A 17,361-nucleotide genomic window follows, 5' to 3' on the forward strand; every position below is an offset into this window, starting at 1 on the left:
TTATTTTATGCCTGGCAGATGTGCCTGGACCTCCAGTCAATCCCAGAGTCACAGACACAACCAAGACCACTGCCATGCTAAACTGGGGAAAACCTCTTGATAATGGTGGACTTGAAGTTACTGGATATGTAATTGAGCACAAGAAGGAAGGAACAGATGAATGGATTAAGGACACTCCCTCATCTCCACTTAGGATCACAGAGTTTGTTGTGCCCCAGCTGGAATCTGGTGCAAAATACCATTTCAGAATTAGTGCTGTGAATGCTAAAGGAGCAGGTGAACCTGCTGAAACTCAGGAACTAGTTGAGATTGTGGAGCGAGCAGCTGAACCTGATTTGGAGCTGGATGTTGAACTGAGAAGAACACTTGTCATCAGGGCTGGCTGCTCCATTCGCCTCTTTGTGCCAATCAAGGGACGTCCTACACCTACAGTCACCTGGTCCAAAGAGGGTGGTTCTATCCCACGTGCAGTCATTGATAGCACTGAGTCATTTACAATGCTGATCATCCCTGAGAGTTCAAGGATTGATGCAGGCAAATATGAGCTTACTCTTGAAAACTCTGCTGGAAAGAAGAGTGCCTCCATACACGTGAGAGTTTTGGATTCACCTGGACCTCCACTTAATCTAAAACCAGTCAAGATTGACAATGAAAGCATTACACTTCAATGGGAAATGCCTCTTATCGATGGTGGTGCCAAAATCACAAACTATATCATTGAGAAGAGAGAATCAACACGTAAAGCTTTTGCTACTGCTATTACAAATTGCCCGAACACTTCAGTCAGAATTGGTGAGCTGGGCGAAGGCTGTGAATACTACTTCAGAGTATCTGCTGAGAATGAATATGGCATTGGTGAGGCAGTTGAAACTGTGGATCCAATTCGTGCATCTCAGGCACCAACTCCTCCAGAGAGTATTATTCCTACTGATATCACCAAGAATTCTGTGAGCCTGGCTTGGACTAAACCCAAGCACGATGGTGGGAGCAGAATTACTGGATATGTCCTTGAAGCCCAGAAGAAGGGAACTGATCAATGGGCACACGTAACAACAGTCAAGACCATGGATTTCACAGTGAAAAATCTTAATGAGAATGAAGAGTATATTTTCCACGTAATGGCTGTCAACCACTCAGGTAGAAGCGCTCCACGTGAGAGCAAATCCATCGTTGTCAAGGATTCTACTTCTCTGCCTGAGTTTGACCTCCGTGGTATATGTCAGAAGACCATTATTGCCAAAGCAGGAGATGACATCAAGGTTGAAATTCCAGTTATGGGACGCCCAAGACCAACTGTCTCTTGGCAAAAGGATGGCACAGCCCTGAAGCTCACACAGAGAACCAGTGTGGAGGTTACTGCTGCTACTGTTATCCTCAGCATCAGTGAATGTAGTAGAACTGACAGTGGCTTATATACCATTACAGGAAAGAACATTGTTGGTTCTGTGACAGACAACATCATTGTCAAAGTACACGATGTACCTGGGCCACCCAAGGGACCGGTTAAGATTGTTGAGATATCTCGTACCTATTGCATCTTTGCATGGGACACTCCCGAGAATGATGGAGGTGTTCCAATCAACAATTACGTGGTAGAGATCAGAGACACCACTTCCCAAACATGGACAGAGCTGTCTTCCACTGTCATTCGTACCATGTTTAAAGCTATTCGTTTAACCACTGGTTGTGAATACCAGTTTAGAGTAAAAGCTAAGAACAGGTATGGTGTTGGACCACCCATTACATCAGAGGCAGTGGTGGCTGCTTACCCATTCAAAGTACCTGGACCCCCTGGTACTCCTGGTGTTGTTGCCTTTACCAAGGACTCAATAACAATTGGTTGGAATGAGCCTGTGTCTGATGGTGGAAATGAGGTCATGGGTTACCATGTTGAGAGGAAAGAAAGAAGCAGCATCATGTGGTATAAGATCAGCAAGGGTCTTGTGAAAGGAAACATCTTTAAATCCACTGGTCTTGAAGATGGAGTTGCCTATGAGTTCCGTGTCACAGCTGAAAACATGGCTGGAGTTGGGAAGCCCAGCAAGGCCTCAGAAGCAATACTGGCTTTGGACCCTGTTGACCCTCCAGGACAGCCTGTGCCAATATTTGTCAACAAGAATGTCATCACTATTCAGTGGACAAAACCTGAGTATGATGGTGGATTCAAAATCACTGGCTACACAGTGGAGAAAAGAGAACTGCCTACTGGTCGTTGGATCAGAGCCAATTTCACTAACATCATTGAGACATCATTCACTGTCAGTGGACTAACTCAAGATGCCTCATATGAGTTCCGTGTCATAGCCAGAAATTCAGCAGGTGCAGTGAGTGTGCCCTCTGATCCCTCAGACCCAATTACCTGCAAAGATGACATTATTGAGCCACGCATTATGGTTGATGCCATCTTTAAGGATGTCATTCTACTGAAAGCAGGAGAGTCCTTCAAGCTTGATGCCGACATTGCCGGTCAGCCAACCCCATCTATGGTTTGGACCAAGAATGGAAAGGAGGTTGAAAACACGATGAAACTGGACATTAAGTTCACAGAGCTAACAACCACTCTGACCAACAAGGATTCTGTCAGATTAGATGGAGGAGAATTTGTTTTGACTGCTACAAATGTTGGTGGGTTTGCTAAGCACATCTTTAATGTTAAAGTCCTTGACAAACCTGGTCCACCACTTGGACCTCTTAAGGTGGCAAATGTCACAGCCGAAAATTGTGTACTCACATGGGCTCCACCTGCAGATGATGGTGGTGCCAAAATTGAGGGATATGTGATTGAGAAGCGTGAGTCAAGCAGACTGGTTTGGACCAATGTGGTTTCAGACCTGCAAGCAACACAATACAAGGTGACCAAGCTCCTTAAAGGAAATGAATACATTTTCAGAGTTATGGCAATAAACAAATATGGACTTGGTGAATCACTTGATTCTGAACCCACCATTGCAGACAACCCATATGTGGTTCCAGATCCTCCAGAGAATCCTGAGGTGACAGCTATCACTAAAGATTCAATGGTTGTTATGTGGCAAGAACCTAAGAGTGATGGTGGAACTCCCATCACCAACTACCATATTGAAAGGAAAGACAGAATAGGCCTCCGCTGGGTGAAATGCAACAAGAGGAAGGTCAAAGATCTTCAGTTCAAGGTAACAGGCCTTCTGGTTGGACATGAATATGAATTCAGAATAAATGCTGAGAATGCTGCTGGAGTGAGTACACCAAGTGTCACAAGTCCATTCTACAAAGCTACTGATGCACTGTACAAGCCAGGCCCCCCCTGCAATCCCAGAATCTTGGACACAACCAAGTCCTCAATTACCGTCGCCTGGAACAAACCTGTATATGATGGTGGCTCTGATATCACTGGCTACATTGTGGAGACCTGTATCCCACCTGACAAAGAGGAGGATGAGGAATGGACCATTGTGACACCCAAAGAAGGACTCCTTGCCACCTCATTCACCGTTATTAATTTGAAAGAGAACCAAGAGTACAAAATTAACATCTCTGCTGTTAACAGTGAAGGAATTGGAGAGGCAGCATTAGTACCTGGCAATCCCAAGGCAGAGGACAGGCTTCTTTCACCTGAGATGGATTTAGATGCTGAACTCCGCAAGGTTGTCAGTCTTAGAGCTTGCTGCTCACTTAGACTGTTTGTGCCTATCAGAGGCAGACCAGCTCCTCAGGCCAAGTGGACCAAAGGAGATGGTGAGCCTATTGAAAGGGCAATTATTGACAGCACAACATCATACACATCACTTGTAATTGAAAATGTGAACAGATTTGACAGTGGGAAGTATAATCTCATAATTGAAAACAGCTCTGGTTCCAAGACTGTTACAGTCCAAGTAAGGGTGCTAGATACACCAAGTGCCCCACAGAATCTGAAGGTTACTACTGTAACAAATGAAGCTGTCACACTGACTTGGGATCCACCAGTGAATGATGGAGGAGTTAAAATTAAAAACTATATTGTTGAAAAACGTGAGTCCACAAGGAAAGCATATGCCACAGTCAGTGCTAACTGCCATCACACCACCTTCACTGTTGACCAGCTACTGGAAGGATGCAATTATTACTTCAGAGTTTTGGCTGAGAATGAATATGGTATTGGCCTGCCCATTGAGACTGGTGAATCAGTTAAAGTGTCTGAAAAACCACAGCCACCTGGCAAAATCACTCTTAAGGATGTTACCAAGAACAGTGTCACCCTCTCCTGGGAGAAGCCAGAGCATGATGGTGGCAGCAGAGTGGGGTGCTATGTTGTTGAGATCCAGCCTAAGGGTGTTGATAAGTGGACCCAGGCTGTGATTGTGAAGGAAACAGAAGCTACTATAAGTGGACTCAGTGCAGGAGAAGAATACATGTTCCGTGTAGCAGCTAGAAATGAGAAGGGAACAAGTGACCCACGTCAAATTGGTGTCCCTGTGATTGTAAAAGATCTTGTGATTGCACCTGTTGCCAAAATGTTGTTCAACACATTTAGTGTGTTGGCAGGAGAAGACTTAACAGTCGAGATTCCATATGTTGCGCGGCCCAAAGCAGCTGTGTCCTGGGTAAAAGATGGTCAGCCTCTGAAGAGAACTACCAGAGTAAATTTTGATGCAACAGACACAATGCTGAACCTGAACATAAAAGAGGCTACTAAAGATGACGTTGGACGATATCGTATTACTCTTAGCAACACGGCAGGAGAGACATCAATAGATATTGGTATTGTTGTGCTTGACAAACCTGGCCAGCCTGGTGGTCCAGTTAAGGTCGAGGAAGTCACTTCTGACAGTGTAACCATCTCCTGGAACCCACCAGACCATGATGGCGGGTGCACCATCAAAAGCTACACTGTGGAAAAGAGAGAAACATCCACAACCAACTGGATGGTTGTATCTCCTAACCTCGCAAGAACCAAAATCAAGGCAGGCAGGTTGAAAACTGGCTCAGAGTATCAGTTTAGAATCACAGCAGAAAATAGATATGGAAAAGGCCCAGCTCTTCTATCAGAGTGCATTGTGGCTCAATATCCATACAAGCTCCCAGGACCCCCAGGAACACCATCCATTGCAGCTTGCACCAAGGACAGCATGGTGGTTACTTGGAACGAACCTGTGAACGATGGCGGAAACACCATTTTGGGCTACCATCTTGAACGCAAAGAGAGAAATAGCATTCTATGGATAAAACTTAACAAGTCTCTTATTACTGACCAAACCTTCAAGACCACTGGTCTGGAACCAGGAATGGAGTATGAATACAGAGTTTATGCTGAAAACATTGTTGGAATAGGAAAAGTGAGTAAAGTCTCTGAGGGACATGTTGCTAGAGATCCTTGTGATCCTCCTGGAACTCCTGAGGCAACAAAGATCACCAAGGATTCTGTGACCATTATTTGGACCAAGCCTGAATATGATGGTGGTGCAAAAGTTACAGGGTACATTGTGGAAAAGAAGGAGCTTCCTGAAGGTCGTTGGCTTAAGGCTAACTTCACTAATGTCATTGAGACAGAATATGTTGCAACTGGACTTGTGCAGGACAATCAGTATGAGTTTCGTGTCATTGCCAGAAATGCTGCTGGTGTTTTCAGTATCCCCTCTTACAGCACTGGTCCTATCACTGCCAAGGATGAGATTGAACCACCACACATCAGCATTGACCCAGAGTACACTAAGACCATTGTGGTTAATGCTGGAGACAACTTTAAGATTGATGGAGATGTTCATGGCAAACCATTGCCCTCTATCCACTGGATGAAGGGAGAGCAGGAATTAGGCAACACGATTCATAGAGAAATCAAGAACACACCCACCAAAGCTTACATATCTGTCAAAGAAGCTAAACTTTCAGATGGAGGCCAATACACTCTGCTATTGAAAAATCCAGGAGGAGAAAAAGCTGTACAAGTCAATGTGGTGGTTCTAGATAAACCTGGGGAACCACAGGGACCTCTTGTTGTTAGAGGAGTAACCAAAGACCAATGCTGCCTTGCATGGAAACCACCACTACAAGATGGTGGCAGCAAGATCTCTCACTACATTGTGGAGAGAAGAGAGACAAGCAGACTTGTCTGGACAGTTGTTGATCCAAAAGTGGAAAATACTTGTTTGAAAGTTACTAAGCTCCTGGAAGGAAATGAGTATATCTTCAGAGTTTGTGCTGTCAACCACTTTGGATTGAGTTCAGCACTTGAGTCTGCAGCTGTCATAATCAAAGATCCATATGTGTCCCCTGGAATACCCAAGAGCTTGGAAGTTTCTGATATTAAAAAAGATTCAATGGTGCTCACCTGGGAGGCACCTTCTGAAGATGGAGGCAGTCCTATTACTGGCTACATAATTGAGAAACATGACAAGGAAGGTGTAAGATGGATCAGATGCAATAGGCAAACAGTCTGTGATTTGACTTTCAAGGTCACTGGGCTCCTGGACAATCATAACTATGAATTCAGAGTTGCAGCTGAGAATGCTGTTGGTGTTGGTGAGCCAAGCCCCCCAACTGTGTTCTATAAAGCCCTTGATCCCATTTTCAGGCCTGGCCCACCCCACAACCCAAGAGTTACTGACACAACTAAAACATCAGTATTCATGTCATGGGGCAAGCCTGTCTGTGATGGAGGCTGTGAGATTCAAGGATACATTGTTGAGTACTGCGCTACCACAGAGCCAGGAGTGCCAGCTGATTCCAGTACTGAAGCCCCAGGTGCAGCAGCTCCCACAGATGCCCATGCTGAGGAATGGATAATGTGCACTCCACCAGCTGGCATCAAAAAGACCAAGTTTGAAGTTACAAACCTGAAAGAAAACCAGTCATACAAGTTTAGAGTATGTGCTGTCAACAAAGTTGGAGTTGGTGAGCATGCTGATGTCTCTGGAGCTATCGTTGTTCAGGACAAGGCAGAAGAGCCAGACCTTGACATTGACCCAGACCTTAGAAAAATTGTGACCATTAAAGCTGGAGCTTCCCTTAGACTGTTTATTCCCATCAAAGGAAGGCCCAGTCCTACCATCAAGTGGGACAAAGATGAAGCTGCACTTAAAGAGACTGCACAGGTTGAGGTGACCAGTAGTTACACTTCCCTTGTAATTGACAAAATGGGCAGAAATGACAGTGGGAAGTACACCATCACTGCAGAGAACTCCAGTGGAACCAAATCTGCATTTGTTGTTGTCCGTGTACTCGACACACCCAGTGCTCCTGTCAACCTTAAAGTGAAAGAAATTACCAACCAGTCAGTGACAATGGCATGGGAACCTCCTCTGTTGGATGGTGGGTCCAAGATCAAGAACTACATCATTGAAAAGAGAGAAAGCACACGTAAAACATATGCAGCTGTTGTGACAAATTGTCACGTTCTGTCATGGAAAATTGAGCCACTCCAGGAGGGTTGCAGTTACTACTTCCGAGTGCTTGCTGAGAATGCACATGGTGTTGGTCTGCCTGCAGCAACTGTTGATCCCCTTAAGGTCTCAGAGGTGCCACAGTCTCCAAAGAACTTGATTGTTACAGACCAAACTAAGACAAGCATCTCTTTGGCATGGGAGAAGCCTGAATATGACGGAGGCAGCAGAGTCATGCAGTACCTACTTGAGGTGCAGCTTAAAGGCCAGGATAAGTGGTCTGGTGTTAACACGTTTAAGACAATGGAGGCTACTGTTTCCAATCTGAACCCAGGAGAGGAGTATTTGTTTAGAGTTACAGCAATCAATGATAAGGGGAAGAGTGACCCCAAAGTTCTTTCTGGTCCAGTGATGACCAAGGATTTAGTATTTGAACCAGATGTTCGACCAGCATTCAGTAGCTACAGTGTCCATGTAGGTAAAGATCTGAATGTTGATATACCCACCTTTGGACGTCCTAAACCAACAGTATCATGGACAAAAGATGGAGCTCCTTTAAAGTTCACTACCAGAGTTAACATCATCAACACACCAACACACACAACACTGAGCATTAAAGAGGCAGCAGGTGATGATGGTGGCATGTACAGTATAAATGTCACCAACTCAGCTGGAAAGAAGGATACAACTGTTGAAGTCATTGTACTTGACAAACCTGGCCCTCCATCTGGCCCTGTGAGGTTCGATGAAATCACAACACAGAGTGTCACTATTTCATGGGATCCACCAAAACACAATGGTGGCTGCCAGATTTCGAATTACATTGTACAGAAGAGAGATACTACAACAACAACATGGGAAAATGTCAGCATCAGCTGTGCCCGAACCTCCATCAAAGTGCCTAGACTAAAAACTGGAGCAGAGTACCAGTTCAGGATTGTTGCTCAGAACCGCTTTGGCAAGAGTCATGGTCTGGATTCATCTGCCGTGGTTGCTCAGTATCCATACAGAGAGCCAGGCCCACCAGGCACCCCTTTCATTTCCTCTCTCTCTAGGGACCACCAGATTGTTGAGTGGCATGAGCCTGTCACAGATGGAGGCAGTCCTGTTCTTGGCTACCATCTTGAAAGGAAAGAAAGGAATAGTATTCTCTGGGTCCGAATCAACAAGACACTTATTCATGAGACTGTTTTTAAGAGTCATCCTTTGGATGAGGGTGTTGAGTATGAATACAGGGTTTATGCGGAAAATATTGTTGGCATTGGCAGGTGCAGTAAGGTCTCAGAAGGCTGTGTTGCCCGTGACCCATGTGATCCTCCTGGCACGCCAGAGGCCATTCATGTGACAAAAGATACAATTGTCATTCAGTGGACTAAACCAGAGTATGATGGTGGCAGTAATATCACTGGTTATACTGTGGAGAAGCGTGATTTGCCAGAGGGCAGGTGGGTAAGGGCAAACTTCACTAATGTGATTGAGACCCAGTTCACTGTCACTGGTCTGACTGAAAATGCACAGTACGACTTTAGAGTCATTGCTAAAAATGCTGTTGGTACCATCAGTAAGCCATCCTACAACAGTGGACCCATCACTGCAAGTGATAAGGTGGAGGCACCCAAATTCTCCATTGACCCTGCATTCACCAAGACCATTATCATCAATGCCGGAGAGACATTAAAGCTAGATGCCGATGTCCGTGGCAAGCCACTGCCTACAATCACATGGTTCAAGGATGAAAAACCAATTGAGAATACACTCAGACTAGAGATCAAAAACACAGAACACCATGCTATGATTGTCATTAAGGACTCTGTCCGAATTGATGGTGGAATTTACACACTTCAGCTGACAAATGAGGCTGGCAGTGAAACTATTCCATTCAATGTTGTGGTCCTGGACAGGCCAAGCCCATGTGAAGGACCTCTGCACATCACTGGCATAGCTGAAGATAGATGCACACTGGTATGGCGGGCTCCTCTTCATGATGGAGGTAGTCCAATTACACACTACATCATTGAGAGAAGAGAGACCAGCCGCCTAGCTTGGACTATTGTCTCTAACAGCTGCGAAACCACATGCTACAAAGTCACCAAATTACTGGAAGGCAATGAGTATATGTTCCGTGTCATGGCAGTTAACAATTATGGTGTCGGTGAGCCACTAGAGTCTAGAGGAGTGATCATGAAGACTCCATTTGTGCCTCCTGGTCCACCTCATATAGAAGATGTATCCAACATTGCCCATGATGGCATGACGATCACGTGGTCAGCCCCTGAGACTGATGGTGGCAGTGAGATTATTAATTATAACATTGAAAAGAGGGACAGAAATGGAATTAAATGGACCAGATGCAACAGACAGAAGGTCACTGATCTCTCCTTTAGAGTTACAGGTCTGACTACTGGGCATGAATATGAGTTCAGAGTGGCTGCTGAGAATACAGTTGGAGTGGGAGAGCCAAGCCTTCCAAGCCCATACTACAAGGCCTGTGATCCAAAGTACAAACCTAGTGCCCCAGCATATGTGAATGTGATTGACTCCACAAAGGGTTCTATTACAGTATCATGGGGTAAGCCTCTGTCTGATGGTGGCAGCGCCATTCAAGGATACATTGTTGAAGTCTGCAAGGCTGAAGAGGAAGAGTGGACCATGGTTACTCCTCCCACTGGTCTGCGAGTCAACAAATATGAAATTACTAAACTAACTGAGGGTCAGGAGTACAAGATCCAGGTGTGTGCTTTGAACAAACTGGGAGTTGGTGAACCAGCGACTCTTTCTGGAACAGCTAAGCCAGAGGAAAGGGTGGACCCACCACAGATCCACCTTGACTCTGAGCTGCGGAAAGGCATCACTGTAAAAGCTGGTGGATCTGTTAGAATCTATGTTCCATTCAAGGGAAGGCCAACACCTGAAATTAAATGGACTAAGGACGAGGGAGACCTGACTGAAAAGGTGGTGGTTGAGAAAGCTCTCAACTTCACTCAGCTGTCCATTGACTCATGTGACAGAAGTGACTCTGGTAAATACACTTTGAGTCTGACAAACAGCAGTGGCTCTGTTTCTGAGTTTGTTGTTGTTAAAGTCCTGGACACACCTGGGGCCCCACAGAGTCTTGTAGTTAAAGAAGTCAAAAAGGACTCTGTCACTCTTGTGTGGGATGCCCCGCTGATTGATGGAGGTTCCAAAATCAAGAACTATGTCATTGACAAACGTGAATCAACCAGGAAAGCTTATGCAAATGTGTCTACAAAATGCACCAAGACATCATTCAAAGTTGAGAACTTGATTGAAGGTGCTATGTACTACTTCAGAGTCATGGCTGAGAATGAATATGGAATTGGTCAGGCTGTTGAAACTAAAACAGCTTCCAAGGCCTCTGAGGTACCACTGCCTGTTGGAAAAGTCTCTCTCACTGATATCACTAAGACCAGTGCCTCATTGTCCTGGGACAAACCTGAACATGATGGAGGCAGTAGAATTGGTGGCTACCTAATTGAGATGCAGCCTAAGGGTACGGATAAGTGGGGAGTTGCAGCAAATACAAAGACATGTGAGGGCACAGTTACAGGCCTTACAGCTGGAACTGAATACTTGTTCCGCATCATTGCTTACAATGAGAAGGGTAAGAGTGAGCCAAAGGTACTTGCTGCACCTGTCATTGCCAGTGATGTGACCATGGAGCCAAGCATTAAGATGCAATTTAATACATACAGTGTACTAGCTGGAAAAGACCTCAAGCTGGAGTTTCCTGTAATTGGCAGACCCAAACCTAAAGTCACCTGGACCAAGGATGGCCAACCTTTGAAGGTGACATCCAGAGTCAATGTAGTAAATACTGCAGCAACAACTGGAATTCAAATTACAGAGGCATGCAAGGAGGACTTTGGCAAATATTCCATTACTGCAACCAGCAGTGCCGGCACAATCACTGAGAATGTGGCTATCATTATCCTTGATAAGCCTGGACCACCAACAGGTCCAGTTAAGGTTGTAGAAGTGAGCAATGCATTTGTCCATCTCTCCTGGGAGCCCCCAGAGTATACGGGTGGATGCCAGGTAAAGAACTATATAGTGGAGAAGAGAGACACAACCACGACAACATGGCAGTCAGTCACCACACAGCTTGCTAGAACAGCTTTCAAGGTCACCAAGCTCAAGACTGGAGCTGAATACCAGTTCAGAATCATAGCTGAAAACCGATATGGAAAGGGTGTGCCTCTGGACTCCAAGGCTATTGTTGTGCAATATCCATACAAACCACCAGGACCTCCAGGAACTCCATATGTTAAATCTGCAACAAAGGAAATGATGATAATTGAATGGAATGAGCCGGTCAATGACGGTGGGAGTCCAGTAATTGGTTACCATTTGGAAAGCAAAGAGAGGAGCAGCATCCTGTGGAACAAACTGAACAAGACTCTAATCACTGACACTCAGTTCAAGATCTGCAATCTTGAGGAGGGAATTGGATATGAATTCAGAGTCTATGCTGAAAACATTGTTGGCATTGGCAGATGCAGTAAAGTGTCTGAGTCCTTTGTTGCTCGTGATCCATGTGACCCTCCTGGTGCTCCCGAAGCTGTATCTATTTCTAAAAACTTTATTAAGATTCAGTGGACCAAACCTCAGTATGATGGTGGCAGCAAAATCAATGGATATGTTGTTGAAAGGAAAGACCTTTCCTCCCCTGATGGACGTTGGGTAAGAGCTAACTTTACTAACATAATCGAGACTGAGTACATTGTCACTGGTCTGACAGAGAATGAGCAATATGAATTCAGAGTTATCGCAAGAAATGCAGCAGGAGTCTTCAGTGAGCCATCTGACAGCTCTGGACCAATTACTGCGACTGATGAAATTGAACCACCAAGAGCTTCAATGGATCCCAAATACAAGGATGTTATTGTTGTCAATGCTGGAGAACACTTGCTTCTTGATGCAGACATCTATGGAAAGCCAATTCCTGATGTTGTCTGGCTTAAAGAGGGCAAGGAAATGGACAAAGCCCTGCGCATTGAAGTGAAAACTACAGAGAAATATGCAGCCATGACCATCAAGGATGTAACCAAGCTTGACAGTGGCCACTATGATCTTGTTCTCAAAAATCTAGGGGGTACAAAAACCTTCCCTATCACTGTCAAAGTCCTTGATAAACCGGGGCCACCCACTGGACCCATGAAGGTGACAGGTGTCATGGCTGACAGGTGCATTCTTGCCTGGTCTGAGCCAACTCTGGATGGTGGGGCTAATATCACTCATTATGTTTTGGAGAAGAGAGAGACTAGTAGATTGTCATGGACAGTGGCAGCACCAAATATCAAGGGTCTGTACTTTAAACTAACAAATTTACTCTCTGGAAATGAATATATTTTCAGAGTCAGGGCAGCCAACAAATATGGTGTTGGTGATTATCTTGAGAGTGAACCCATCATTGCATGCAATCCTTACAAGCCACCTAGTGCTCCTGGAACACCGGAAGCAAGTCAGATCACAAAAGATTCTATGGTTCTATCATGGACTGCTCCAGAACAGACTGGTGGAGCTGACATTGAAGGGTACCACCTTGAAAAACGTGACAAAGATAGTGTAAGATGGACAAAATGCAACAGACAAAAGCTTGTGGACACTCACTTCAAGGTCACAGGTCTGATGACAGACCACTTCTATGAGTTCCGTGTTGCTGCTGAGAATGAGTCTGGAATTGGAGATCTCAGTGAATTGTCCTTATTCTACAGAGCATGTGATGCCACAACTCCACCGGGACCTCCACATCATCCAAAGGTGACAGACTACACAAAGTCTTCTGTGTCTCTGTCCTGGGGCAAACCTGACTTTGATGGTGGTTCCTACATCAAGAGTTACATTGTTGAAATGAGAGAGTATACCCCAGTGCCAGAGTTGACAGAGGAGGCAGAAATAGCACCAGCAGTAGATGGACAAGTTGAAAAAGAATGGACCATGTGCACTCCATCCACAGGCATTCAAGCCACTACATTTACTATTACAGATTTGAAAGAGGGTGGCGAGTACCAGTTTCGTGTCTGTGCCATCAACTCTGAGGGAGTTGGGGAGGCTGCTTATGTCCACAGCACTGTGGTTACTTCTGACAGGGTTGAAGCACCAGAGATGGAGATGGATGCTGATCTCAGAAAGGTGGTATCTGTTCGTGCTGGTGGAACTCTGCGTCTGTTTGTCACCATCAGAGGAAGACCTGAACCTGCAGTGAAATGGGAGAAAGTTGATGGCACTCTCACAGAGCATGCTGCAGTTGACACCACTAGTTCATATACCATGCTTGTCATTGACAATGTTAACCGTTTTGACAGTGGCAAATATTCTCTAACGTTGGAAAATAGCAGTGGTGCAAAATCTGCTACTATTGCAGTGAGAATTTTAGATTCACCCAGTGCACCACAGAACTTTGCTGTAAAGGACCTCAAGAAGGATTCAGTGACTCTGGCCTGGGACACGCCACTCACTGATGGTGGGTCTAAAATCACAAATTACATTGTAGAGAAAAGAGAATCTGTCCGGAAGGCCTATACTACCATCACTAGCAACTGCACAGCCAACTCATTCAAGATTGAAGAACTGCCTGAGGGCGGCATCTTCTACTTCAGAGTCTGTGCTGTTAATGAATATGGTCAAGGACAGATGGCTGAAACCAAAGAAGTCAAAGTGTCTGAGGTACCTCTGCCACCAAACAAGGTTTCCCTTGTAGATTTGACAAAGAATAGTGTCTCACTGGCCTGGGAGAAACCTGCTCATGATGGTGGAAGCAAAGTGATGTGCTACAATGTAGAGTTTAAGCCTAAAACTGGAGATAAATGGGGCACAGCATGCACAGTTAAAGTGCCTGAAGCAACTATTCCTAATCTGACTCCAAATGAAGCCTATTTATTCAGAGTTCTTGCAATCAATGAAAAGGGAAAGAGCGAGCCAAAGGATCTTGGCTTGCCTGTGGTTGCAAAGGATGTTGAAATTGAACCATCTACCAACTTACTGTTTACCACATACAGTGTGAAAGCTGGAGATGACCTCACTCTTGAGGTTCCAGTAAGAGGCAGGCCAAAGCCAGTTGTATCTTGGAAGAAGGATGGCCTTCCTTTGAGGCAAACATCATCAGTGACCATCTTGAACACTATAACCTCATCCAAAATTATCATCAAAGAGGCTACCAGAGAACACGTTGGCAAGTATGAGATCACCCTGGCTAACACAGCAGGTACTGTCACAGCCGATATAGGAGTTGTTGTCCTTGATAAACCAGGTCCTCCTAAAAGTATCAAGGTGGATGCTGTGACCTCAGACAGCATTACACTGTCCTGGTCTCCACCAGATTATGATGGAGGGTGTTCCATCAGTAACTACATTGTGGAAAAAAGAGACACAAACACACAGGAATGGCAGATGGCAGCAAGTAATATTGCCAGAACATCTTTCAAGGCTGGTCGACTAACACATGGAGCAGAGTACCAATTCCGCATATATGCAGTCAACCGATATGGAAAGAGTACAAGTCTGGATTCACCTGGAATCACTGCTCAGTATAATTTTAAACAACCAGGACCTCCTTCCACACCTCTGGTGAAGTTGGCCACCAAATCTTACATGTTGGTGACTTGGAATGAGCCAGTCAATGATGGTGGTAGTTCTGTTTTGGGCTACCATTTGGAGAGGAAGGAACGTTCTAGCATTCTTTGGACCAAGATCAACAGAGGAATGATCAAAGATACAGAATACAAAGTCAATGGAATTGAAGAAGGAATGATTTATGAATACCGCGTCTATGCTGAAAATATTGCTGGTATTGGTAAATGTAGCAAAGCCTGTGAAGGTGTAGCAGCCAGAGATCCATGTGATCCTCCAGGCACACCTGTGATCACTGCTGTTACCAGAACTTCGGTCTCCTTGATTTGGAATAAACCAGAGTATGATGGTGGAGCCAAGGTTTCTGGTTACATCATTGAGCGCAGAGACCTTCCTGAGGGACGCTGGACAAGGTGTAATTTCACCAATGTGCCTGAGACCCACTATGATGTGACAAGTCTTACAGAGAACAGCCAGTATGACTTCCGTGTCATTGCCAAGAATGCAGCTGGACTGTTTAGTGAACCATCTGACAACACTGGCCCAATTACTGTTAAGGATGATGTGGATCCACCACGTATCATGATGGATGTCAAGTTCAGAGAGACAGTGTCTGTTAAAGCAGGAGAAACTCTCAAGATTAATGCAGATCTTGTGGGACGTCCTGCCCCTGTTATTTCTTGGACCAAGGATGGCAAGGAAATTGAGCTGAGAGCCAGAATCCAGATTGTTTCAACAGATACCAGCACTTCTGTCACTGTAAAGGATTGTATCAGACGAGATTCTGGGCAGTATGCCCTGACTCTAAAGAATATTGCTGGAACAGTTTCTATGCCAATAAACTGTGTGGTTTTAGATAAGCCAGGACCTTCAGCAGGACCTCTGCAGATTACAGGTCTCACAGCTGACGAGTGCACTCTGTCATGGGGTCCTCCTCAAGAGACTGGTGGTGCTGACGTTACACATTACATTGTTGAGAAGCGTGAGACCAGCCGGTTGGCATGGACAATGGTGAAGGGAGACATCACAAAAACATACTTCAAAGTCACAGGACTGCTCAAGGGCAATGAATATATCTTCAGGATTTTGGCTGTCAACAAGCATGGACTTGGTGAGGCACTGGAGAGCGATCTTGTAAAGATTACAGATCCATACACTTTTGCCACTGCTCCAACTAGTGTTGATGTTACTTCGATCAGTGGAGATTCAATGACCCTCACCTGGTGCAAGCCATCCATTGATGGAGGCAGCCCGATAACTGGATATGTGATTGAGCGCCGTGAGAAGACTGCTATGCACTGGATTCGTGTGAACAGAGAACCAGTTGTTGAATGCACCACAGTCGCAACCAAACTGCGCAAGGGTTGTGAGTATGACTTTAGAGTCTATGCTGAAAATGCAGCTGGTCTTAGTCCTCCAAGTGAACCATCTGCATCATTCAGAGCAGTGGATCCTCTGGTTGTTCCTTCTCATCCAACCAAACCCAAGATTGTCAATTCAACCAAGGACAGTGTGTCCATTGTCTGGAAACCACCAACAGATGATGGTGGTGCTCCCATTCTTGGATACAGTGTAGAATACAGAGACTACATCCACAAACCAGAGTCAGAGATTGAGGAAGAAGAGGAAGAATATGAAGAGGAAGAGGAGGTGCCTGAATCAGCTGAAGAACTAGCAAGATGGGTTGAGGCTATCCCTCTTACCAAGAACTTGGAGTTCACCATCACAGGATTAAAGACAGATGCACAATATGAATTCTGTGTCAAGGCAATAAACAAAGTTGGCTGTAGTGCGCGTAGTCCTTATTCAGATGCAGCTGCAGCAGGGGACAGAACTGCAGAACCATCATTTGATGTTGACATTGAGATGCGCAAAGTACTTATTGTTAAGCATGGTACAGCATTTACTATTAATGTACCATTTAAGGGTAAACCTGCCCCATCAGTGGAATGGGTCAAGGAGGGTGTTGATCTAAAGGTTAGAGGAACCATTGAATCAACAGAATCCAGCACTTCACTGACAATTGAGAAGTCCTGTAGAAATGACTCTGGAGAGTACTGTGTTACGATACAATCACCTTTGGGAAAAGCAACATTGCCCATGGTGGTCAAGGTGCTTGACTCTCCTGGACCCCCTGTCAATGTTACAGTTTCAGCAGTGACCAGAGATTCTGCAACCCTCACTTGGGAAGCTCCCGAAAATGATGGTGGTGATGCAGTGAAGGCCTACCATGTTGAAAAACGTGAGGCCAGTAAGAAGGCCTGGGTCTCTGTGACCAGTAACTGCCATGCATTGACTTACAAGGTGGAAGACTTGCAGGAAGGAGCCATTTATTTCTTCAGAGTTATTGGAGAAAATGAGTATGGAGTGGGAGTCCCTCAAGAAGCCAAGGCTGGAACAAAGATTACAGGTAACATGAGTTTAGTAGCTGTTA

At 45.2% G+C, this 17,361-nt stretch overlaps 1 protein-coding gene across 1 annotated transcript in view; it reads left to right on the forward strand.

The window, feature by feature from the left end:
• LOC124066827 (titin-like) overlaps positions 1–17,361 on the forward strand; it is a 105,872-nt gene that overhangs the window by 60,605 nt on the left and 27,906 nt on the right. Inside the window, exon 109 of the mRNA XM_046403602.1 lies at positions 19–17,337. Coding sequence (XP_046259558.1) covers positions 19–17,337 — 17,319 coding nt within the window. The remainder of the gene's footprint in view (positions 1–18; positions 17,338–17,361) is intronic.

This window comes from Scatophagus argus, chromosome 11, assembly GCF_020382885.2.
Source record: "Scatophagus argus isolate fScaArg1 chromosome 11, fScaArg1.pri, whole genome shotgun sequence".
Taxonomy (NCBI): Eukaryota; Metazoa; Chordata; class Actinopteri; family Scatophagidae; genus Scatophagus; species Scatophagus argus.